This window comes from Penicillium pulvis (genome assembly GCF_028828015.1).
Source record: "Penicillium pulvis strain IBT 33274 chromosome Unknown scaffold_8_segment0_segment0, whole genome shotgun sequence".
NCBI classification, from domain to species: Eukaryota; Fungi; Ascomycota; class Eurotiomycetes; order Eurotiales; family Aspergillaceae; genus Penicillium; species Penicillium pulvis.
This window is the reverse complement of record NW_026643080.1, coordinates 719870-744736: the sequence shown is the minus strand read 5'-3', so window position 1 is coordinate 744736 and position 24867 is coordinate 719870. Positions and strand designations below refer to the sequence as shown.

General features: G+C 49.8%; 8 protein-coding genes across 8 annotated transcripts; 1 reads left to right on the top strand and 7 right to left on the bottom strand.

Annotated features, from left to right (window-relative positions):
* Window positions 1-90: 90 nt before the first annotated feature.
* N7503_009676 (Zn(II)2Cys6 transcription factor) lies at window positions 91-1947 on the bottom strand (the record flags this gene model as incomplete). Its single annotated transcript, XM_057069222.1, has 4 exons — window positions 91-912; window positions 961-1574; window positions 1628-1797; window positions 1850-1947. 4 exons carry the CDS (start codon window positions 1945-1947, stop codon window positions 91-93), a joined length of 1704 nt encoding a protein of 567 aa, XP_056915833.1.
* Window positions 1948-2593: 646 nt separating this feature from the next.
* On the bottom strand, window positions 2594-5751 carry N7503_009675 (M1 family metallopeptidase; the record flags this gene model as incomplete). The annotated part of the gene is made up of 3 exons (XM_057069221.1): window positions 2594-2925; window positions 2987-5354; window positions 5423-5751. 3 exons carry the CDS (start codon window positions 5749-5751, stop codon window positions 2800-2802), a joined length of 2823 nt encoding a protein of 940 aa, XP_056915832.1. The 3' UTR covers window positions 2594-2799.
* An 848-nt stretch (window positions 5752-6599) lies between these two features.
* N7503_009674 (high affinity methionine permease) lies at window positions 6600-8571 on the bottom strand (the record flags this gene model as incomplete). Its single annotated transcript, XM_057069220.1, has 6 exons — window positions 6600-6993; window positions 7058-7220; window positions 7289-7553; window positions 7613-8063; window positions 8161-8392; window positions 8454-8571. The coding sequence occupies 6 exons, from the start codon at window positions 8569-8571 to the stop codon at window positions 6600-6602; spliced, it is 1623 nt and encodes a 540-aa protein (XP_056915831.1).
* Window positions 8572-9408: 837 nt separating this feature from the next.
* Window positions 9409-9597, top strand: N7503_009673 (zinc-binding oxidoreductase; the record flags this gene model as incomplete). The annotated part of the gene is made up of 1 exon (XM_057069219.1): window positions 9409-9597. One exon carries the CDS (start codon window positions 9409-9411, stop codon window positions 9595-9597), a length of 189 nt encoding a protein of 62 aa, XP_056915830.1.
* A 1218-nt stretch (window positions 9598-10815) lies between these two features.
* Window positions 10816-14152, bottom strand: N7503_009672 (P-loop containing nucleoside triphosphate hydrolase protein; the record flags this gene model as incomplete). The annotated part of the gene is made up of 4 exons (XM_057069218.1): window positions 10816-13078; window positions 13234-13812; window positions 13862-14012; window positions 14074-14152. The coding sequence occupies 4 exons, from the start codon at window positions 14150-14152 to the stop codon at window positions 10816-10818; spliced, it is 3072 nt and encodes a 1023-aa protein (XP_056915829.1).
* An 895-nt stretch (window positions 14153-15047) lies between these two features.
* On the bottom strand, window positions 15048-18068 carry atg1 (serine/threonine protein kinase ATG1; the record flags this gene model as incomplete). Its single annotated transcript, XM_057069217.1, has 3 exons — window positions 15048-15208; window positions 15264-17874; window positions 17943-18068. 3 exons carry the CDS (start codon window positions 18066-18068, stop codon window positions 15048-15050), a joined length of 2898 nt encoding a protein of 965 aa, XP_056915828.1.
* A 979-nt stretch (window positions 18069-19047) lies between these two features.
* Window positions 19048-21796, bottom strand: N7503_009670 (putative phosphatidate cytidylyltransferase; the record flags this gene model as incomplete). Its single annotated transcript, XM_057069216.1, has 2 exons — window positions 19048-21173; window positions 21226-21796. The coding sequence occupies 2 exons, from the start codon at window positions 21794-21796 to the stop codon at window positions 19048-19050; spliced, it is 2697 nt and encodes an 898-aa protein (XP_056915827.1).
* A 700-nt stretch (window positions 21797-22496) lies between these two features.
* Window positions 22497-24818, bottom strand: N7503_009669 (diphthine--ammonia ligase family protein; the record flags this gene model as incomplete). The annotated part of the gene is made up of 1 exon (XM_057069215.1): window positions 22497-24818. One exon carries the CDS (start codon window positions 24816-24818, stop codon window positions 22497-22499), a length of 2322 nt encoding a protein of 773 aa, XP_056915826.1.
* Window positions 24819-24867: the final 49 nt, after the last annotated feature.

Sequence of the window (24867 nt, the reverse complement as noted above, 5' to 3'; positions counted from 1 at the left end):
CAAAAGGAAATCCGGTATGTAGGACGTACATGTCTTATTTTGCATTAATTAGTATTAGTAAGGCCATCTCACATTCATTAGCTTCGTTTCTCAGATTGGTAGCACCAATTTTCCGCACTGTTGCAACGCGTCCCTCCAGCATATATCCTGACTGTCCATAATCCCCCATACTTCCTGAATAATAATCCATTGTCGTCGGAAATTTCCCAAGTTATACCTCTGGACCTTTGCCCACCACTCAGCCCATGGCTGTCGGTTCACAGCTTCGCAGGCGGCGATGAAAGCAGGCCAGGACATGGGGGCTCCATATCTCTGTTTCTGCAATTCATGCTCCTTATTTTGTTCCGCTATAGTCAGGTTTTCCCAGACAGTCAGAACCTCCAGCTGGGGATTGATAAGGTCGTGATTTTCAATGGCCCGGTAATAAAATATCAACACGGCGCTGTGGAACGCGCAGGCTTGTCGACGGATTATATCGAGCATGTTTATCGCTGCCTCGGAATTTACTAAATGGCAGTCGTCTGTTGCTAAGCTCCAGGTAAGTAGCTCCGCTCTGAGGGCATTGCGGGCATTTTGGAGTGACTTGGGTATATGTTGTCGGTCATATGTTGAGACAGCTTCGGAGATCTGGCACGTTCGATGAAGCAGATTTCCCAGAGTGGGAGTGATTCCGTAAATGTACTCAATGTGAGTATCACTGCTGCTAAATAGTGGTTTCTCGAGACACCACTTGTCTGCGACCTGGGTCACCTGGAGCTCCGGTGACGTGGTTCGGCCCAGAAGAGTCAGGAAATGACATATGTTGTTGACCTTCTGACTTGGACCTCCGAAAGCCTTGGACTCATGACACTCTCGTAGCTGTCGGCAGCCTTTCAGATGAATCGGGAAATCGGCATCCTCGCCCGTTATAGTCTAATTTGTTAGATCGTTTATCTTGGAAGATTTATCGAAGTAACTCACATCAATAGTCACCAGGGACAACATTGCTGTCAGTTGTACGGTGTATAGATGAGGATCATCGGTATCGACGAGCGCCGTCTTCAAGGCTTGCAGTGCCTTGGTTCTATGTCGAAAGCCCAGGTTATTGAATCTCTCCGATCCACCAGTGAGGTTTCGAATGTGAAATGCGGCTGACGATAATAAGCCATGAAAGATCGCGGTTGACGCCGTAGATGATGGCGCAGGGTTCTGCGCAAGCAAAAGATCGGGGCGCCCTTCAAGAGCGAACGGGACATAAGTTGTCCGCCAAGGATTCTCAGGATGAAGGACTGGTTGAAGAAGACCAGCGACATGGTCTTTATAATGATATAGGAGAAGCGAGATTTCCGAGTCCTGAAACAGGGGCAGGGAAAGCTCAGAATGAGGTGAAGATGGAGAGCAGGATACAATACATCTCGGTCTCACAATGAGTTCATCGGATTCGTCTGCAGTTTTGGCAGAGTTGCCGGTCGTGCGAGCGTTGAAGATGGAGAATGAACCCATAGAGACTGTATTGGATGGTGCATCAATACTATCAAGGGTCGACAAGATCTCGTCAACTTGCTCATCTGGCAAGTAAATCGAGCTGGTCCGATCTATGAGAATGAGCACCTGGGTACCTTGTGGGAATCATGCGAGGAACACCTACCGAGCACAAGACTTCTACGGTGAATCTTACGACAAACCTCTCGCTTTCCTGTAACCCAGTACAGATTCACATCGTAGCCAGCACATTTTAGCCCGGATCGCTCGCAGATGCCACATCCATTTTCTTGGCGTTCGTCGCATTTCGTCTTTCGAGACCTGCAGGTCCAACATCTGCACTATGTAAGCTTCCATGCCGATCATGGTGATTCCCAGAATAGCATACCCTGTATAAGTCACTGATTTCAGCTTCTTAGGTCGTGCAGGCCTAGTGGAGCGCGAGCGGGGCTTGCTAGGGCGGGGTGATCGGGAGTGCAGGTCCATCGTGGACGGACTGGATGACGAGGGGCCAGAGCAACGGAAATTGGAGGGGAAATCAATTTCATGAGCTTATCATACTCCTGTTCGTAGCTGTGAGTCGTAATCGGCTTATCATGATAACGGTCGACGCTAAGATGCGGGCAGGAACCAGCGAAATGTGATTGGTGGTATGATTGGTGAATGATAGTATCTATGAACACGAATCGTTGAGAGGAGCTATAAAGGTCGTTAAAACACCCTGTCTGGGTGACGGGGTTTTGATTTTATTACTCTATTCTTACGCAAAATGCATCTTGCCTTCCCTCCTCCCGTGAAAAGAGAGTCCGATCTCCAGAAAGGGTTCAAGCCTTTGACCAAGCCACTACCAAACGATGATCATCAAACTTCATTTGAAAAAGCCAGAAGAACCTCTGGGCCATACAAATACCTTACTTCTTTAAGCTCAATTCTTCCAAAATACAAGTTTTAAGGTAAGTGGCCTCATTTTTCAGTCAACCCACCCCTTTTTAACAGCTTTGAGTAGAATTTTGGAGTCCATGCATATCGCGCATTTCGAGGATATGGTGCATCTTTACTGTGGCGTTGGTTTGGGACGGATTTCGCATGTATAATTCAATCGCCTGGGATAAAATATCCATGATAAGAAGATGACAACGAAGCTTTTTCATATTGTTGCCTTGCTCTAATTCAGAGCCTCGTAAATCAAAGGCTAAATCTATGCTAGATAAGAAAGAGTGGAGGATAGAGCTCCGACAGGTAGAACAGACACAGCCTGTGTGCTATTGTTCAAGTCTGACTCAATAAACGTAAGACCCCGGAAAGACCGCCAGCCCCGAATTAACAAATAAATTAATTTCACAGCTTACTCTGGAGGTACTGGTTCTTGCTCAGCCAGGACTCAACATCCTCGCCGTCGCGTTGGATCCAGTTAACCTTGGCGCGAATGGCGTCAAGGCTCTGCTCAACGGCACGGTCGTATCCCTGTAGGAAGAAAAGTCAGATATGTGATAAAAAAATGTGGAAAGAGTAGGAAGGAACCAACCTTAGTATCCTTGGAATTGAAGAAGGTCTGGACATCCTTGAGCTGGGCCTCAGTAGCGAAGGCACTGGTGGACATCTGCACCACAGTACCCAGCATACCAAGGGACGGGGGAAGGCGCTGGTAGACGGTGTCCCAGTTCTTCTGGAGCCAAGTCCAGCGAGCCTCGATACCAGCCGTAGAGCCGCGAAGGCCGCCCAGGGGCATGTAAATGTCCTGGTTCTTGACCTCGTCACCCATGGCCAGGTCGAGAGTGCGCTGGATGAGAGCTGGGTCCTCGGAGGCACCGAGACAACGCAGGGCAGTGGTCTTCTCGTCAGAAGTAGGGGCAGTGCGGAAGCGGTCCAGCACAACCTCATACTCCTTAACGCCACCGTGCTTCAGAACGATGGTGAAAACGCTGCCACGAATGTTGGGGTGAATGGCGGCAATATCGCCAGCAGCAAAGCGGGCGAACATGTCCTGGGCAGCCTTGATAACAACTGGGTCATCGGCCATACCGGCGGAGCCAAACATCAGAGCCTTGAATTGCTGCAGGATGTGGTCGTCGTTCTCAGAGAACTCCCAGCCTAGCTCGTGAGCCTTGGCGGAGACAAGCGAACGCTGGAAAGCCTTGAGCGCATCCTTAGTCTTGGCATCCTCAAAGAGCCAGGCACCACGCAGGGTGGCGATACGAGAGAGCATCTCGGTCCAGACAACAAACTCGGACTCGGTATCGAGACCCTGGAGGAGCGACAGCAGACCCGAGGTCTTCTGGAAACCAGAAGAAGACAGGGCGCCAGAGTCGGCAATCATACCAGCACGGTCCTCAACAGTGAGAAGACCATCACGGGCAGCCTGTCCTAGCTTGCGCAGGCGCTCGGGGGAGTAGGAAGTGCGGTAGATGGCGGAGTGGTCGGCATTAAGCTTGTAGAAGTCCAGATCGGGGACCTTGAACTCGCCCTCGCGCTCAGTCAACATAGTAGTCTCATCAACGGAATCCTTAGTGCGCAGACCAAGCATGCAAGGGTAAAGGACCTTGTCCTCCTCGGGGCGGACGTCACCAGTGCGGAGGAAGCGGTTCTGCTTCAGGCTAATGGACGAGGTTTCCGGGTTCTCAGTCACGCTAAGGACGGGGAAACCAACGTTCTTGGTCCAAATGTCCATGACCGATTGAACAGGCTTGCCACTGGCGTTGGCCAAAGCAGCCCACAGATCACCAGTCTGGGTGTTGCCGTAGGCATGCTTGCGGATGTAGTCACGAACACCCTGCAGGAACACGTCTTCTCCCAGGTACTTGGATATCATGCGCAGCACGGACGAACCCTTGGAGTATGAGATGGCATCGAAAATCTGGTTAATCTCATCGGCACGCTTGACGGGGACCTCAATGGGATGACTGCTACGGAGCGAGTCGAGTGACAGGGCGCCCTGGAGGTTGTCGATGACATAAGTCTGCCACACCTTCCATTCGGGGTAGAACACGTTGCAAGAGTACCACGACATCCAGGTCGCGAAACCCTCGTTCAACCACAGGCCATCCCAGAAGTCCATGGTGACCAAGTTACCGAACCATTGGTGAGCCAATTCGTGCTGGACGGTTTCGGCAATACGCTCCTTTCGTGAGGCACCGGCGTTCTTCTCGTCCAAGAGCACGTCAACAATACGGTAGGTAATCAAACCCCAGTTCTCCATAGCTCCGGCGCTGAAGTCAGGCACTGCCACCATGTCCATCTTCGGCAGGGGGAAGTCATTGTCAAAGGCCTTTTCGTAGAATGCAAGCGTCTTAGCGGCGAGCTCCAGAGAGAAGCGACCGTGCTCGATATCCTGGTCGGGAGTGGCGTAGACGCGAACGGGCACTCGGAAGTTGTTGGTCTCAACGTAGTTAAGGTGACCCACGATGAAGGCAATCAGGTAGGTCGACATCTCGGGCGAGGTGTTGAACTTGACAGTCTTCTTACCACCCTCAATATCGGTCTCCGATGCCACATCCATGTTGCTCAGGCAGGTCATGCTCTTGTCCGCAATCAGGGTCACAGTGAACTTGGCCTTGAGAGCCGGCTCGTCAAAGCAGGGGAAGGCGCGGCGAGCGTCCGTCGGCTCCATCTGAGAGGTCGCAATATACTTGGTCTCGCCATTGTGCTTGTATGAGGATCGGTAGAAACCGGCCATGTTATCGTTCAGGATACCAGTGAAGGTAAGCTTCAGCTGGGCATCGGACCCCGCAGAGAGGGCGTGGCTGAACTTGATGGTTGCGGTCTGCGCATCTTTGTTCATGGAAATCTCCGGCTTGGATTCCACTACTGTGCCCTTCGATAGAACGGTTGCGCTGTGGATGTCGATCTCGTTGGAGTTGAGAGAGATGAAGTTGGTGTCCTCGGTCACCTGCAGGCTAAACATAGATTGTCAGCGTCTCAAGTTCCCTACAGCTACGCATGCTCTCCCATGGTGATGACATACTCAATAACGACGGATCCCTCGTAGGTGAACTTCTCAAAGTTGGGCTCGAGGGTCAAATCATAGTGCACCGGCTTGACGTTGGTGGGCAGGACCTCACGGCCTTGGACATTGGTCGAGCCCGAGACCTCGTCACGACGGGAGTGACACATTCTGCGGTATGAACAGTATCTTTTGGAAGTTTGAGCGAGAGGAGAGGAGCGCGGGCGAATCGGTCTTAGAGTTGTCGCAGACCGAGGGGCGGAGTGAAAGAGGGGGAGGGGGGATCTGGCGGAAAGAAGCGGTGGCTTTGCTTTTGAATGAAGCAGCGCACGCGTGGAGAAACGTCGCATTAGGCGACCACGAACCCCCTAAAAGGGTAAAAAAGCGGGTAATAAAAAGAAGGTGGCGGGGTATCAGGCCCAATAATAATACAGAATAAGAAAATTATATAGTACAATATTAATTGAACAATGAAGCATAAAGGGGAGAAATTGGTCAATTCGGAGAACAATCGTAAGAAAAGAATGGATCCGGCAGAATCCGTCCCGTCCGAGGCAGGCGGTGGCTCCCGTGGGTCACTTATAAAACTCAGTCGACTCGTCCTTCCCTTTCTCCTTCCTTAATCATACGCAAGTTTAAACCAGCGCATGCCTTGATGTACTACGGCATGTGACTGTGGAGCAGGATCTTCTTTGAAGAACTGTTCCGTCTTGCAAGACTAATATCCAGTCAGTTTGAGGGGCTCACGATCTACATGAATGGGCATCCATAGAAGCATTGGAACATCTCATTGCTAATACCTTTGAATCTTACAATACGGACTCTTGTTCTAGCTCGCGGTTAGCAATTGGATACCAGAATCACCATGACTTATCCCCAGGTGGATTCCTCCCCTTTTAGTCCCGTCGTAATGTAACGCCTGTTTCAATAGTCGTACAACCACTTCTGTCCACTTCTTTGTTGTCAGCAAATGAGGACTCCCCAATCATTACTCGACGAATTCTCATTGATGGAACCTTGGAAGTAACATAAAATCTGGCCCGCTTTCAGAAAGCTCCGTCGGAGTCCGTGATACATCATTCAGTGTTGAGGAAGTCCATGCGTATCGGTGGGACCAACCATCATCTAGTATGTACATATATTTCAGGATTCCAACAATGGATCCGTTTTAGCACCACAAGCACAGATATCTAGCCGATTAATTATGCGCTGAACCCTTGGGTACCTTTGTGAAAACACTGCGAGACCACCCATCAGAGCCCATAACTGATTCTTTGACAAGCACATATCCACCAAGCCGAGGCATCAGCACCGCCCATACTGTATAATATATGGCACCCATTGCGAATAGCCCCAGTGCTACGACGCAATGCAAGTAATAGGGCAAACTCTTGTAGACATTTTGCCCGACGTCTGGGGGAATATATGGCGTGACAACGAGGTAGATGTTCGATAGCAGGAAAAACCCGGTGACGGGGAGAGTCGCCCGAATTTTGGGGTTCCAATCGGGAAATCTGGATTTGTTTAGGTAGACGTAGATCAGACCACCGGAGACGAAAACATTGATGATTGATAGCGGATAGGAGATGAGGCTAGTCTTTAGTGAGTTACATAGTTCTCTTCGGATTTGCCGATGCAGGGCTTCTAAAGACTTACTTGAGAAGGAAGTTATAGGCATCTCCTGGGGGCGGAGCAAGCAGAATGATGGCCGAAACTATGTAATGTTCGAATAGGCCTGCAGCGGGGGAATTGAAGGGCCAGTTGCTGGCGAAAAGGCTTGAGAAGGGGAGGACACCTTCACGACCCAGTTCTTGGACAACTAGACATAGCCATTTAGCACTCTTGCCGAATGAAGAGGGAATTTGGCGTGACAATGGCAGGACATACTTCGACCCTGAGAAAATAGAACCGACAAAACATTTCCAAATGCCGACAAGGCCACGAAAACCGACATAACCTTCTCTGCTTGTTTACCAAACACATTCCCAAAGAAGGCAGCAGCAACCACAGTCCCAGACTCAAGCATCTGCTCTTTTGGTACCGCGGCAAAGTACGCAATGTTGACAAGCATGTATAGAACACCAACAGAGCCGACGGCCACGGGTGCCGCAATCTTCAATGTGCGAACAGGGTTCTTCGTCTCACTGAGGACCTACATCAAACATTAATCCTCCGCTCACAAAGCTAAGGAACTTCATCCGCTCAACTTACATAGTTGGCATTGGAATAGCCAATAAATGACCAGATAACGTTGTACAGTGCCATGACGATGCTGTACCCACTCCCTTTGGTCCCCTCGAAAGCATTGTGGAAGTTATGCGGCGTCTCAATCTTTGTATGACCTGCCAAGGCAGCCCAGCCAGTGATTGCAATGAAAACAATGATCACAAGCTTGACAATTCCTAGAAGGTTCACCAGACGAAGACCCCATTTCAGGGCAATGGCGTGAATCAAAAACGCCGTTGACAGACAGGCAAGACCAATGCCGCGTTGGTTCCATCGCCCGACTTCGACGTCTGCTGCATTCAGAATATACTGGCCAAATACCACACTGTTGCTTGCTGCCCATCCCAGCAGGAAGGCGTATGCTGCATACATTGCTGTGGCTAGGAATTTGGGTTTCTGGTAGACATATTCGAGGTAATTCTTTTCACCGCCGTTCCTTGAACGCAATTTAGTTTCTTTTTTTGCTTCGTTTGGTTTGATTCGTTTGGTTCGATTCGAGTGGGAATTGTCAGAACGACTCATCAATTACTTACTTGGGGATCGCAGTACCCCATTCGAGGTAGACTGATGTGCCTGCCATGGCGATAAAAGTGCCAATCACCCACATGAACAGTGATAGACCGACACTTCCAGAAAGCTGAAGGATGGTACCTGGCGTAGCAAAGATACCTGTGCCAATCACCCGATTAAATATTAGTAGTGTTGCACTGAACACGCCGATCTGGCGACGACTGTCCGGCGATGCTTCGAATACATTTCCTTCGTCTGTTCATTAAGATGTCAGACATCATCAGATTCGTTCCCTCAAGTATAGAGGGAGGCATACATAATCCAGAAACTCCATCCACTCGTTGTGGAATGTCACCGGTGGGCGTCGTGTAGCTCACAAGTGTCTTTTTCGAGTCAGAGGTTTCGCCGATCTGCCTGGCCGTCGACTCTGCCATGATTGTGTAGGTGTGAATGAGAGCGGTATAGATTCAAGGTAATGCTCATTCGCTGTGTTTTTATTCTCTTCCCAAAAAGCGATCGAGTTACTTATAACCCATGGAGTAAAAGCTGGGAAACTCGCCGGGGCCTTACTCAGTATAAAGAAGCCTGCGATGTTATATCTCACCGTGAAAGGGAAATTCATATGTTTCAACTTCGCTATAATCCCGTGAAATGTCGTCATAAATCTTATTGTAACGACTCAAGTGGTATTCTCGAACACGATAAATACATATCATTTGCTAGAGTTTGAATCCCTAAGTCCATTGTAAATAGAGTACTGAATGAAGACACACTCCTATTTTCTCAAGTTCCAAAGAGAGTAACTCATTGCAATGAATAGATATCGTGGCTGGAGTGGCCACACATGCAGCGCTGAATATGTTTGGAGCACCGGGCTGTGCTTGCATGGGCAGATCGTGTTCGTTAAGGAAGGGTAGTATTGCTACTCCAAATTACGCAACCGATATGGAGTGAACCGACTTGGCATCGGGATCACAACAATATCCGGAATGGCGCAATTCCATCGGGCTTCGGACCTCGGACCCCTAATTTCAAGCCGCATGGGTCTGGCATAGGAACACTCATCAACACCTGGGCAATAAAGCTCCTGCGCTCCTGCGCTCCTGACCTTTTGAGCTTCAATGTGATAGAGATATACATAATGCCGCTGGACCCTTCTATTCTATTCAAGAGCAGCTCTAATTCGCCTTTCCTCTATTGATCGTACACAAATAGCACCTTCCTCTTCGAGCAAGCTCCATTTAACTCATCCGTCTCGTTCATTTGTAGCAATGGCTCCAGAGAGCCGGGCGGCCTGGATCCTCGTCGGAAAGGCCCTGCCGTTCTTTATTGGCGACGCACTCTACATGCCTCCTGGTCCTGTCCAAGTCGAGGTCAAGGACATCAACGTGGCCATTGACTCCTTTGACTGGGTGCTGTATTTCATTGGGCCAGCGCTGCCGAAAGACGAAATTACATAATCCGCTTTCATGGAATCGGGTCTGGGCTATGCGATTGTTCTAGACTGGCGATCTAAATAAAGTTAGACCATCTCTCGGGGCAATTCAATGGGTCAGACCGAATCATTTGGATGGATCGGCAGGGTCTTAGCTCAGAGTGGATGACAGGTATCGTAGTCACAACCAAGCTTCAACTGACCTTCGGGTCTTAAGATTCAAGGAACAATAATAACATTGGACAAAAATTATTTCAAAGAGTTTTAAATTGATGCGCGCCGGTCACAGTCGTTGAGTAAATTTCCTAAATACTACCAAGAAAATGTCGTCAATTGCTGCCGAGACCTAGCCAAGCGCCAAAAAGGAAGCTATGACCCATAGAAATTGATCACGCCATTGATTCAACAAAGGTGCTCTAGATGATGCAACAAGGAGGCATTCATTGCGTTGAGTGACCTATGAAGGGGTATTTCATAATTAACTTGTAAGACTTGAGATCTACAGCTTAATTCCTTAAAACAACCAAAAGGAATCGTATATCGAAGTCACCCGCGCGACTTCGTTCAGTGGTACAGTCGTTTTCGAAATCAGTTATACCTCCACACTCTTCCTACTTGTTTCCCGGGTTGTTTCCAGGCTTACGCTAGAGAGGTAATGGTCAGGCCGCCTTCTAGGCCGCTTTCTCAGAAACATTCTATATCTTACAGTACGACTCTACTGTAGACAATGTATAGCCATAAAACCATGATACCGTAGCTATCTTCACACCATTACTTATTACCGTATCCAGATACCGCCAATATCACGGCCAGGGGTAGAGTAACCATAACGGGTATAATCTAATGCAAAATAAAGTTTGACATATATTAGTAGAGAGTGAAGAGATAAAACTGATTTCGAGCTCGTCTGTATGATAAGGAAAGTAACACTAGGCCAAGACATGTTAAGATAATAACTCTTAGATAGAAAAGATTTCTACAAATTCCCATGTCGGGATCAAGCCCCTTAGCGTTGTGAAAGGAAGCGAAGTTAAGTCTAACTAGGATCAGAATTCCCGCTTCCAGAGGCACAAAAAGTTAATGGCATTGAGAAAAGTAACATGCGGATGATCAATTTACTGTAGGAAAAAGCTTGCATCGGCATGTCGTCCACCTTTGGGAAAGTTAATTCACGCCCAAGATAGTAAAAGTGAATCAAAGCGCCTACTTTATAGGGAAGAGGATTTCTCGGAACATTTCCCGCTTAGATCATGGTGCAGTTCGAACAGGTCGTGTGGAAGTTTTCGTGTGATTGGTTTGGATCCGTTCCTCCTGTTCTTCCATGAGTGGATTGGGCGGACAGAGAGTCATCTCTACCACCCCACTCGGTCAGAGTTGACATTAAAGACATGGTGCGTGGGTTTTCAAGACCGAAATGCATGGTGAAGAGTAAAACACATTCGGCCATCATCAGCAAAGCGACTGCGTCTTGACCCGATGATTTCAAAACATGGGCAAGCTTGTTTATGCGGATCAGAGTGCGAGGGTGGCCTAGCCTGACCATCTGCCTGCCTGTGTTCATCACCTGCAAGCCTAACTGCATGCTTAGCTCGTTGGCTTCATTCCGTCGACTCTGCTTCCAGTAGATCGATACTAGGTTGGCCATGCTAGTCAAAGTGTCGAGATGCTCTGGCCCCAAGATCCGCTTGTGGGTCTCTAACACCTGCGTGCCTAGCTCTTCGGCTTCCTCCCATCGTCCTTGATCACGATAGATGGACGCAAGAATGTTAGAGCATGTCAAAGTATCGGGATGCTCTGGCCCCAAGACCCGCTTACGGGTCTCTAATACCTGCACCCCTAGCTCTTCAGCTTCCTTTAACCGTCCCTGGGAGTGGTAGGTCGATGCTAGATCAACCATGCTAAGCAGAGTGCTAGGGTGCTCTGATCCAAGGACCCTTTTATACGTCTCTGCTAATTGCACATCTAGCTCTTCAGCTTCCTTCCATCGCCCTTGGTCCCGGTATGTCGATGCTAGGTTGAGTATACTAGTCAAAGTATCGGGATGCTCTGGCCCTGAGACCCGCTTACGGATCTCTATCACCTGCATGCCTAGCTCCTCGGCTTCCTTCCATCGTCCTTGATCACGGTAAGTCGACGCAAGGTTGTTCATGCCTATCAAAGCACCAGGATGCTCTGGCCCTGAGACCCGCTCACGGATCTCTATCACCTGTATGCCTAGCTCCTCGGCTTTCTTCCATCGTCCTTGATCACGGTAGGTCAACGCAAGGTTGTTCATTCCTGTCAAAGTACCAGGATGCTCTGGCCCCAAGACCCGCTTACGGGTCTCTAATACCTGCACCCCTAGCTCTTCAGCTTCCTTTAACCGTCCCTGGGAGTGGTAGGTCGATGCTAGATTACCCATGCTAAGCAGAGTGTCAGGGTGCTCTGATCCAAGAACCCTTTTATACGTCTCTGCTAATTGCACATCTAGCTCTTCAGCTTCCTTCCATCGCCCTTGGTCCCGGTATGTCGATGCTAGGTTGAGTATACTAGTCAAAGTATCGGGATGCTCTGGCCCTGAGACCCGCTTACGGATCTCTATCACCTGCATGCCTAGCTCCTCGGCTTCCTTCCATCGTCCTTGATCACGGTAGGTCGACGCAAGGTTGTTCATGATAGTCAAAGTATGGGAATGCTCTGGCCCGAGCACCACCCTACTTATCTCGATTACTTTCGCTTCGAGGTCTTCAGCTTCCTTTAACCGGTTCTGAAAGTGGTAGTTCGATGCCAGATTGCCCATGCTAAGTATAGTGTTGAGATGCTCTGGTCCGAGCACTTGGTTGCTGATCATGAAAACCTGCATCAGCAGGTCCTCTGACCTTTTCAATTCTCCACTAAGGTAATATGCCAGTCCAAGTGTCTGCGCACTAGCAAGCGTCTTCTCATCCTCTGGGCCGAATAGCTTTTTGAATGTTTGACATGCTTTCTCTGCCATTGTCTTGCAATTAATGAAATCCCCTCGAGTCCATGCAAACGATGCCGCGTCGTGGAGTAGTAAAGCCCATTCAGTCAATGAGGCATCTGTATCTGGTTTCTGAAAGATAGCGCACTGTACGTGAGCAAATAGTGATTGGCATCTTGCCCAGTTTTCGTATTTTCCCGCCGGAAAGGTTTGGTAAAGAGTTTTGATGAAGCGCTTTTTCCACCTCTCAAGTTGTTTATTTGCCTTGAGCCACTCTTGGATGGCTAGTTGGACCAGTCGATGCATCTCAAATTCCTCTCCATCTGCGACAACGGATATCATCGAGTAATCTCTCAACATCAATATATCGTCTTCAAACATACTAACATAACTGGATTCACTTGCTCTCTCCTCCTGGTCCATCGCATCAACTTTCTCATCTAGATCCTGTGTGTACAAATTCGAAATGATGTCTTTCGTCCATTCGTCTCCCCGAAGCAGACCATCAGGAATTCCTTGTCTATCGAAGAAACTCATAAAAGATAACAGGTCTGCTGCTGACGGTCTCAATAGCCGTAAGTGTTCAAATGATAGTTGCCAGGTGATCAGGATAGATTTTTTGGCTTCCGGGTCCCTGCGGAGATACCCCCCTCATAATTAAGAAGAGTGACTTTCTGGCGATCACTCCCCCGAAATTGCTCTAAATATTGCCTGACTGACAAGCGTGGTGACCGTTGCTTGATGTAGGCTGCCGCTTGCACAATCGCAAGAGGCATAAATTCCAATGCCGTGGCTAGCTGAATGACTTCCTCCCCGACAGCTTTCGATCCAAGCTTCTTCTCGAAGAGCTTTGTTGCATGGCTTTCGTCCATCGGCTCAACTAGAATAATATCGCTATCTTCCACCATACTTAGTGCTATACGTCTACTCCGACTTGTTATGACGATTAAGCCATTCAAACTCGGATGAAAGATTTCCCAGATTGAACGTTCTGGCGTCCCACCTATATCACTGCCTAGGCCGTCACGCTCTTTGGTTGAGACTTCATGAAAGAGGTGATGATCGAGATTATCAAGGACTAGTACCCATTTTCCGTTTTTCTCATTCTGTAGCCAATTGTTTAGAAGTCTGAAGATATTCTCCTTGGGATTCTGGCGGTTGGGTATTTTAAGTCGGTCGGCAATGTCTCGACAACTCTGCTCAAAACGGGCTGGGTTACCAGCGTGAACCCAAAAAATCCATGTCTCAAGCGATCGATCTCGAATTCGATAACAGTATTCGATAGCAAGTTGTGATTTTCTTGTAGGGTATCAGTTATGAAAACATTTGCTGACCATCCTGAGCTCACCCAACGCCACCGAGACCAACAAGCGCTATCGGAGCCCCCGACACAGATGCTTTCTCATTCATTAGATCAAGCGGCGTGCCACAGTCAACAAAGTCTGGGTCGCGACGAAACGGGATAGTTGATAGAGGGGCTGGTGGAGTTTCCGATCGCTCTTGTCCAGGAGTTGGCTATCAGTCAATTTGCCTGGTAAGAGAGAGCCTCATTAAACCTACCTGGATTCATATAAATAGTTCCTTCATTGACCCCCACCTGCAGACCCAGATTTTCGTTGCCAAACGATACAGAAGTCATAGTCAACAGGTCATGCATATAATGTTTGAGTTTCAAAGTAGAGCAATAGGTCCCCACCCCGTTAGCCCCACTATCAGGTGACCGTCCGGGTACTCAAATTGGTCAGCTAGTTACTTCTATCTTCAAGGGAAAATGCAAAACTGTGGGTGGTCTCGCCCGATCTATAAAGCGATCCTAGATTGTTCCATGGAATATTACGGTACTAAGGATTATCCGTTGATGGCAATAGGATTCCTATCCTATTGTACATACAATCATTACGTTGATGGTCCTGCCGGAACTGTTAAGCGGTGAACTAAGCCAGATTAGCGTCATTCAGAATTATTTTCCGGGAATCAAGTAGTAAGCGTGTGGAGGTATAGCTGATTTCGACAATTACTGTACAATATTATGGAAAGTAAGGCACAAGAAGTGGAAATTTCAAAATTACCATGTCTCTAGGCATCATAGTTATGCAAGTAAATCCACCAATCACATTCCAATCCTGATCTCCAGGCGTGACCAAACTCCCAAACCTAGTGCATCGAGTTCAAAAAAGACAACGATGAAACAATGATACGATGGCCAATCTGTATACCGTAAGTCCAGATAAACGCCGGTAGAAGCAATCCAAAAGCAATAGAACGAATCAAAGAATAACAAAATCAAAACCTTGGAAGTGCATAAACTCCTCTTCCCCTGTGCATGGGATATATGGCTGGCGTGATAAAATTTAGACATGAATAGAGGGCATCATAGACAGTGCGGGGGTGACAGATAAATGTCACCGTCAAATAGAGGTGAATACAGACGAAAAGGACGTCTGGCCATGGTAGACTATATATAATGAACCAAGGCATAGGGAAACAAAAAAGCAGCATAGATTGCTTCTTTGTGGTGGTCGAAGGTTACAAAATCATCGAGGAGGTGTGGCCCCTGTGGCATGTGAGATGGGGACCAAATTAGAAGATGGCATCCGACCACCACCCGTCGAGGGTGTTGGCACTGATGATCGTTTAGAGAGGACAGCAAGCTTTTTGCGGAGAGACGTCAGGCGGCCACGCATGCTAGAGACCACTATTTGAGATATTAGCATTTGGACATATTCGTTGAATGACCATATATCACTCACATTTGACGACAATCTGGCGATCCTCCCCCTGCATATCGTCCGAGGAGGTCTTGTCACTTCCGTAGGAGGCTTGAATGCCCGCAACTCCTGAGGCCGACTGTGATCCGTCATCCTCAAGAACTGCCTCCAACATACGGATAGCAGTAACATAAGCAATTTCACACCCGGCAAGATCTTCACTAGTCAACTCATTGATTGCTGCGGCCCGACTCATCTCCAATGCTCGGTCATACATCAACTTCTCTGCGGTAACGCCGGGGCTGACGACAACATCGGTTGATCCGTAAGAGGCCGCAGTAGACCCCACAGAACGGTTATCTGGATGACCAGGATGATCGGGTGGCAATCGCCTCTGTGCTTCAATAAGCTTTAGGCGGACGAATTCGGCCTTCTCTAGCACTTCGTTGAAACGGCTTCGGACCCACTGGACGACGTTGTTGATGCGAGTACCAGCTAGCGCGCTGGTGCCATCGCCTCGGCTCGAATGATCTCCATAAGCATCTTCTCGGTTCTTCCTTGACCACCATGCCCCTGCAATGTCCATGGACTTTGCAAGTAATGACAGGGCTTTGACGTACAGAACCAGTGCTTCTTCGGAAAGGGTCACAATAGCGTCGACTGTCAAGCCATCGTCACCGGACTCATCAGCATCGGTAACTCCAGTCGGCCTCGAGGGATCAATGTTTGCTGAAGGTGCCAGCGGGATAAGCTGCTTGTACTTCACTTCGGCGAATCCATAGACAACATCACTGCGGGTTGCACATTCTTCAATTACTGAAACTGTCCTGTAGTCTTCATCAACAGCAGCATTGGTCTTAGTCCCTTCTCCCATAAGCATCAGGCTCGCTTGAGCAGCTGGATATGCCGGGAATGGGTTATAGGCTAGAGGTGGTGATCGCCCTCCTTTGGTGACAGCCATCGGAGGCGAAAAGCCCATACCAAAAAGACGGCCACTAGCCATGTTCAGAGCTTTGGAAATAGCCGATGTTGCCGATGTTGGGCTCTGTCCATACCGGCGCTCATATGAATGTTGGCGCTGATGCGTTGAGTCTGCTCGGGCGCGGTTAGAAACAATCTGCATAGCCTTGGAAGCGTTTCCATGCGGGGAATTTGATGATACGGTTGGCAGCCCCTGGGTAGTTGCACGCCGAGATGTAGCGCCTAACTGTCCCCGGGCAAATCCACCTTGAATGCGTGGACTGTGGGCCAGCTCATCAGCAAATGCGTTGACTTCAACGGCCCGCTTTTCCACAACAACATAGTCTCTCTCAAATGCGACTTCTTGGGCCGCTCGTTCATTTTCGGCCTGGGATCGGTCAACTTGTAGCTTGGACGGCCCAGAATACGTATTCCGGTTTCGCTGTCGGTCCATCACAGTAGCCGCAGTATTCCGGTCAATAAGCTCCTGTCGTCCGGGAGCGGTAGCATGGGTAATTGCACCTGGTCGTTGCGGTGGAGTATTACCTCGGGGATGCTCCTTAGAAATGCCCGACGCCGGCCTATCTGCACTACCCGTCCGACGCATCGGTGAAGAGGCCAATGGGGCGTCTGTTGATTTCTGACGATTGATGGAAGCTCGATGGGAAGACGGATATGTCATAGGCTCTTCTTGATCTGCAAGATATGGTGAATCTTTATCGGACTTTGAATCTGGTCGAGACTCGACCCTATATGGCCTCGGTTCATTGAGATCCTCTGTAGAGAGGCGTCGTGGCTGTGGTGCGTCGTCAGCCACCAAGCCGGGGATAATATCAGTAATAACATTATTATTAAAGAACTCGGGAAAGTTCAATCGTTCCACTGGGTTCCGCTTCAAGAGGCCCCGAATCAGCTTCTTGATATTATCCGAGGCTGGGTTTTCCTCTGGGAATCGGATTCGATCTTCTCCCTTTTCAATCCTGCGGAGTAGCTCGACATGGTTTGTTGCACGGAACGGAGGTCGTCCAACAACCATCTCATAAAGCACGGTTCCGACAGACCAAAGGTCAGCTTTGGCATCGTACTTTTCGTACCGAAGGATTTCAGGCGCCATATAAAGCGGAGACCCGCATAAAGTCTCCGCTAGCGAAGTCGCTGGTAAGGACCTCGCGAACCCAAAATCGGCAATCTTGAGCATTGGTAGAGACTCCAGGCCTGTAATCGGCTCGTAAGAGTCATCGCTACCTTTGAAAGGAACGACCTGGGCCGTGCCACTCCGGTACGAGGAAGGTGAAGGACAAAGTAGGAGGTTTTGTGGCTTGATATCGCGATGGATGAGGTTCCGATCTCGTAGGAATTGCAATGCGCTAGCAAGTTGTTTCAGGAAATGTCGAGTGACGACCTCATTCAGCGCTCCGCCTGGTGGATTCGGGTATTTGGCAATCATGTCACGAGTGTACCGATGACCAGCAAGAGTATCACGACGTTTGATGAAAAGTGACAAGTCCCCCAAAGCACAGTATTCCATAACCAGATGGATATGCGAGGTGGATTCGTGGCAGTCGATAAGTGCGACGATATGCGGGTGATGCAGGCCCTTGAGAATATCGATTTCGGAGGAAAGGTTGTCTTTCAGCTTCTTGTTCAGCTTTGACATGTTCACAGACTTAATGGCTACAAAGGTGCGTGATTTCTAGATGTGGATCAGAGGTTAGTGGCAAAGTCAAGCAGCTTCTCAAAAGATCCCCATCTATGACTCACAGTATGAACACCCTGATAGACTGTTGCAAAGCTCCCTCGACCGATCTCATCGAGTCGTGTGTATCGCCCGATAGACATTTCGGGGCGGGTGGACTCGCGAGGCTTCCGGGTGTGCTGGGAAGTCATGGCTGTGACGGAGCAGCGAAAAGGCTGCTCTGTTACCCCACAGAGAAGCTATGAAGGTGATCCGAATTCAACCGACCCCCGTCGACCACAACTACCGCAGAAGTACTGAGGACGGCTGGCACAAGTGGAGGCCCATCAGGGGAGCCAGTATGGGGAGTGTAGCTGTAGATATTCCTGAAGGATGGAAGAACGAGGATCCAGCAGGCAAATGAGTGTGGAAAGAAGCCGAAGATGGTGCTATGGGACGAGGCCGGTTCAAGCGGCTCAGTGACTGTGATGCGGACTAGGATGATAAATACCCCAGCTCCGATCTAAAGGATAAATGGTATATGCACGTTATCCAGTAAAGGTGCAAAACACCCGGGAGGCAAAAGTGGCGGGCGTATAGCAGCTTTTGGGGGTTCTGCGATAGGAAGAGTATAAGGGGGGAAAGGTGAACCAGAGTTGTGGAAAATGCAAGGTCTAATGAGAGAGAAGGATGATGTGATGATTGAGGCGGGAAAGCTGGACCCAAGGACCGTGAGGGGTGTGACCGCCAAACGGGAATCAGTGTGATAGGGCGAGGGCGGTCAGGAGGGGTGGGTCACTAGATCGGATGAGATCAAGCTGTCTCGTTATAAAGATAGAAAGAACAAGGAATCAGGAAGTAAAGATGAAATGAGAGAAATAAGAATGACAAGGAAGTTTAAGAGGGAAAAAAGGGGGAAACTAGATCATGCAGGCGCCCAGTGAGTACTAGGTACTTTGATCCCCAAAGTCATTAAATATGGGGAGTGATGTCGATTGGACGCGATTAGATAAAGCCCGAGATCGGCACGATAACGCCCCCAAAGCTTATCGCGAGGCAGAAAACCGAACTGAGTAGAGAAAGATGAAAGAAAATCGTCTAGATTGAATCCATAAGTCATTATGTAGTATACAGAAGTTACAAAGGCAGATTCCTCCGCCATTCTATACAAGGATCCACTAACTGCACGCATCAAACACCTAAGCCCCGCACCAACAGCCACAGCACTACGGGCACCACGACGTTATCATTGCAGCCAGTGAGGATCGCCTCGGTGGCGCTCGTTCCACCTGCTGCCAACCCGGCCTTGCAGACTGTCCAGAGCCAGAACCGAACAGTCGAGGTGGGTGCCTCGACCCATTCGCTGCCAGCCACTGGCCATCCTCCCACCATCAGCCAGGCACGAACAGCCAACAACCCAACACTGACCGCTACCACAAAAGCCACACTGCCTTCCAGCGACTTTCCCCCGCCCCAGAACCATTTTAATCGTCCGTAGCGACGCCCAATAAGCGATGCGGCTGCATCGCCCATGCCAACACAGATGACTCCACTGACCATGCTGGCGTCGCGCGCAGGCACGTCCCAGCCAGCCCAGGGGCCCTGATCGTTGCGAGCAAGATCGGACAATGATAACCAGAGCGGGATAGAACATCCGATTAACAAAAATATGTGCGAAATAATGACAGGTCCCTTGTGGTCGCGACCGTCTACGTATGGCGCCAAGAAGTATGTCAGTGGCCGAGAGATGGGAGGTAGCTGGGATGCCCGGAACAGATCCAGCAGCAAAAAGATCGAGAGTGCCAGTGCCAGTGCCAATGCACAGAATGTCGGATCCACAAACACCGTAGGCAGAAACATCAACACCATCATCCCATGAAATACTTTGCGTCGTGTGTCGACCTCAGCGACCGAGCTGAGCTGGAACACCACTGCCAGTCCCATCACCAGCACCACGATGCAGTACGCACTCAGTAAAAGACGAGTGTTGGCGGGCCCGAAAGTCGTTTGACGAAGATGTTCGATCCGCCCGAACCAGCAAGATGCATCTTCCAGGGTCGCATCCGGGCGCGGTGGCAGTTGGATCCAATACTCCAGATTCGTCATAAGCACCCAAAACCGAACTGAAGATAGATTGCCAAACAAGTATCCAATCGCCCATCCGAATGGATCTTGACCTTGCAAGGCCCGATTGGCCACGTATTTCCGGATCGGCCCCAAGATAATCCCCAGTGACACCACGTATATGTAGAGTGCATATAGCCACTTGCGGACTTGCGCTTGAGCTGCAGTCAGCGATAAGAATGACGCGAGCCCGGGCCCCATCAATTTCTTACGCCGGCCACCAGGCGTAGTCCGGACCCGATTTGCTTCTTGCATAACCTCGTTCGGAACAGATATAGTATGCCGGCGGCGCTGTCGCTGTCCAGCGCGGTAGTGCATTTCAAAAGCTTCCTCGGTGGTGACATTGACAATTGCTGACTTAGGTTCAGCCGAAGGGGCTTTCTCACGCACAGTTCTTGCCCTGCGTGGCATGGGCACCGCACCGGGCCCATCACTGTCCGATGTAGGCTCATCGGAGACGCCTGTTCCACTTAACTTCTGACAAAGACGGTGGTCTATCATGTTGATGAAACGCCTTGGCGATTGCGAGCTGCGCAGTGAGCGGCGAAATTTCCAGCTAGGAATCCGAGCCAGTGCAACCTCCCAACGTAAAACATCCCGGCCTAAAGCAAACATACACATCCCGCCTAGCCATAGTAAGGCTTTCAAGATCTCCGCCTGGGGCGATGTCGCAAACAAGTATAAATTCAGTAACGCAGTGGTCAACAGCTGGAGCTCGGCCGGGAGAATGCTGGTAGTCAACAGAAAGTCTAAAGTGGGTATCAACGCTTGATGCAAAGGAAAAAGAAGAATCAATGATTCCGCATCGTGGCCCCGAAGCGACAGCGGTTTGGGAATCGTAGAGTCGAGAGAAAAGTGTTCCGAAACGAGAATCGGCACCATTGTAATAAACCAGTGTGGTATACTCAAGCCATTGGACCAGTTGTATAGCGGTACAACGGGCGCGGGAAGAGACGAGAGACTGAATATGATATTTGGCATGATCAAAGCCGGGCGATGACTTGCCAGCGATATCGAAACAAAGATCGGGATAAGAATGGGGTACAGGAGCGGAGCAGGGTCGAAGCTCGAGGGTATTTGGAAGAAAGGACGTTCAGATGGTCCAGATGTCCATCTTCGACTCCTTGCAACACGGAGAATGACAGGATATGAGGCATACAGCCCGAGGAGTAGGGAACCATGGGTGATAAGCTCTGTGCCACCATCAGTATTGATTCGACCAATTCATCGCAAAGATCACCATACCTTTTCGCCATTCCCACGCAAGTGAGCGCGCTTCCCTTTGTAGTAGAACCACCACCCCAACCGACAAGAGAAGGACCGTTTCCAACAACCGGCGCAAGATCTCAACTCGCCTCTTTGACTTCAGCCGTTGAGCCTCAGCTGCCTCTCCCTCGGCCTGTTTTTCCTCGGAGCTTCTCCGCGAACCTCGGCTAGACTGCCTTGCAAATGATGGCCACGGATGTAATGTAGGCAGCCAAGCATCGGAGTCCACGAAGCCATTTCCGCCGGAGCGCAGGCCCTTACGCGGCCTGAGCGGCGGCGCAGGGAGGCCTCTTAATATCCCCGTACTCTCATCATCTGCCTCGGTGCCGCTGTCGCTGGGTGTCCGCGAGGACTTAGAATAGGGAGTCAGTGGCTGGAGGCGGTCGCCTTGTTCAGAGGGGGTGCGGGATCCGAGGTGTCGGCTATGGTGGTAGGGATGTGGAGAACGAGTGAACTGTCGCAGATCTTCGGCAATTAATTCGGAGCTTGTGGCAGGTGTGCTACTGCGTGTGAGCACTTCCTGTTCATCCTGGCCCCGCGGTGTATTCATAGCGCCATTCCTAGATCGATGGGTACGTCATCCCTGGGGAGAAGATGAACGGTGGGACGGGGTAGACGAGAAAAATTCCAACGGTAGATGGTTTGACTTCAGTCCCCTCGAAGGTATGAAAGAGGAAAGCTAGAGAAGTAAAAAGTGTAAAGAGTACGAAAAGATTCGAAGTGACAGTTGAGCACAACGTGGACGTTGTTATCTTTTACCAAACGCGGAAAGGATTCTGCCTATCACATGCTCGGGCGCACTTCGATCGTCATTGCATGCTTTGCTTCAATTCGATCAATCGGAGCAATTTATGGATTTGGACATGTAATGACTGGCATGTCGCTTCGCTTTTACCAATCAAACTAAATTATTCTTTCGCAACCGGGCAATACCTGAAAGAGTGGACGTTACATCCCGCGGTACCCAAGGGCATTAGCCACCACTTGCCCAGGATGAACCTTACGACTCTTCTATCAGCATGTCCTATGTTTCATCGATCATGCTACCTGTTACATGCCAACGAGGCTGAGAGAACTCCTCGTTGACCTCAAACAAGTGTGTTTCTTTATCGTGGGTATCCTTTTTAATACATTTTGTACATCAGAAGCTCGGCGCACGCGCACTATTAAATGCTTGCCAAGGTTCATATTGAGTTCTAGTTCGTTCATCATTCCCGTAATTTAAAATGTGTCTGCAAAGTTGCTGCAAATCAAACAGAGCCATGCTCTTTCTGTACAGCCACTGCAGCTTTCAATGGTCGCCCTTCCCGGCCCCAGATGGACCTGCAAGGGACTACCTGGCCTAGCCAGAGATCCTCAGCCACGGGATCTGTGGTGTACAGAACTGCCTGGGAGAGATCTTGGGTCTGACAGTGCATACTAATAACCGAGCGCAGTCTATCTTCAAGCGAGCCCAAGGATTCGTCGTTGGCAATCTCCTGGCAAAGATAGCTGTATCTGCCATCTATAGTCGCAGAGACTGAGTCGTGGCTGCTCTCCATTTTGGCTTGTTGACAACGGCTACCAAGGCCCTGCCATTCGATATCACTGCCACGAGGAAGTTCATCAACTTCAACGGCAAGGAATGGCGAGATAGTATATGTGTCATCGTCGAGAACAGAGAATTTGGGCAAGGTAGCGGAAGTGGTTTCAGGAACAAGCTCGCCCGCCCGACCTCCATACTTTATATCCCATGCGTCAAGTTGCGGGCCCTCATCTGAGTCTTCATCTTCCGCATCAACAGGTTGTGTATGCATTTTCTTCCAGAGATGCCATGCCACCTGGGCTTGAGTCTGAATGTGCTCTCCACCCGTCAAAAACGCAACAGCACCCAACCACCAGTCCACCTCCATTGCTTCGCCAATACGCCACAGGTGCTGGAGAGCAAGTACGGCCCGTAGACGGTAATCCTCCAGCCACGACTTTCCTTCCGTGGCTACCTCCATCGAAGCCGGTTCAAGAGGAATTTGGCCAGCAATGTAGACCACTCTGCTCTCGTCATGTAGAGGAATAGACATGGCTTGTGAATAAGGGCCGATATTGGCTGGCGCCCAGTATGACCGCGATTGAACATGCAGACCCTGACGCCGGTTGCGTGCTCCCAGGTCCACCACAAAGGAAACCATCACCTTCACATTGGATGGGAGTGAATCACCACAGGCCACGGTAGCTCGGGCAGGGGGGTTGGGCTTCTTGAATAGCGAAACGTAAACATTATTCATAAGGGCGAAGTCTGCCATTGAGCGCAGCAGCACGGTAGCAAAGATGATGTCTTCTGTCGAGCGTGTTCCCGAATCAGAAGTAAACGCCTTCATCAAAAGCTGCACTTTGTCGACAATTGCTCTCATTTGGTCACCAGCATCAGGGCCAGCTTCTGGAGCTATTAAATTGGCGATCGTCCATGTCGATGCAGATCGATAGCTATTTGGCTCGCAGATAGACCAGGCAGGTGCTGGCAACGCATTTTTGCTCGATGTCAAGTCTGTGTCCGCTGGCGCTAGCTCAATCGATGCAGCAGAGACATCTTTCAGCGCAGTAGTAAATTGCGCATCCAACAAAGCAGGCCTCCTCACATCACTGGGCTCATACTTGTTCTCCTCCTCCGCCAATTTAGGAACGCACCTCGCTCCCTTCAACTTCAAATAACCAACACCACCCTCTCCACTCCCAACATCGCGTCCCTCAACCTCAATCCTACTCTTCCAAAGGAAAGAAGGTCCGTCCAGCGCCAAAGTCTCATATTCACCCCCCTCACCCAAAACCGCTCCCTTAATATCCTCCGCCGCCGCAAACCTCCCCATCGCCCTTGTCATCCGTCTCCGCAACACACGCCCGGAATTCCCAGATCCAGAAACATTCTCCCATAGATATCCATCATCCAGACCACCCGACGCAACCTTGATCATTCTAGCATCGCACCCCACCGCTGCCATATCCTCAAGTAAGCCCGCCTCACTCACAGCTAGAGGATCAGCATCCCGCTCTACAGGTGCCGGGAGCGAGGGATACATCCACAGCCAAGCGAGTGGGACAAGACCTAGTCTGCCAGCAATATTCTCAATTCTCGTCCGCTGGTATGTAGACAGAATAGCACCAGCCGAAACAGCATTCGCTTCCGGGTGAGCCTTCATAACCCGGCGTAAGAGTGGGACAAGAGACTCGGTCTCGTCTTCAATAGTTGTATCTGAGCCGGAGCCACTTTCAGCAGCTTGATCAGCGGCATCGTGTCGGTACACTCTTGAAGTATCGACAGCCCCACCGGTGATGGCGGCACGGTAAAGTGGGATGCCCAGTGCGGATTCATATAGAGGAATCACGCTGTGACCGATTGTTTGGTACATGAAGCTGTCAATATCGGCTTCTTCGTCGTCATTTTCGGTGGATTGGGTATTTTGTCTCAACTCTGGGTGCAGGTTTGCTAATGCGACGACGTTGTGGCCGTTGCGGATGCAGTGCAGGATGGAGTAGAGGGAGTCTTTTCCGCCTGAGATTAGGGCGATGACGTTCAGGCCTTGAGATGATTGGGGTGGCATTTTGTGATTGATTTTAGGGATTGAGGAATACTTTATTTTTTCCAAGGTT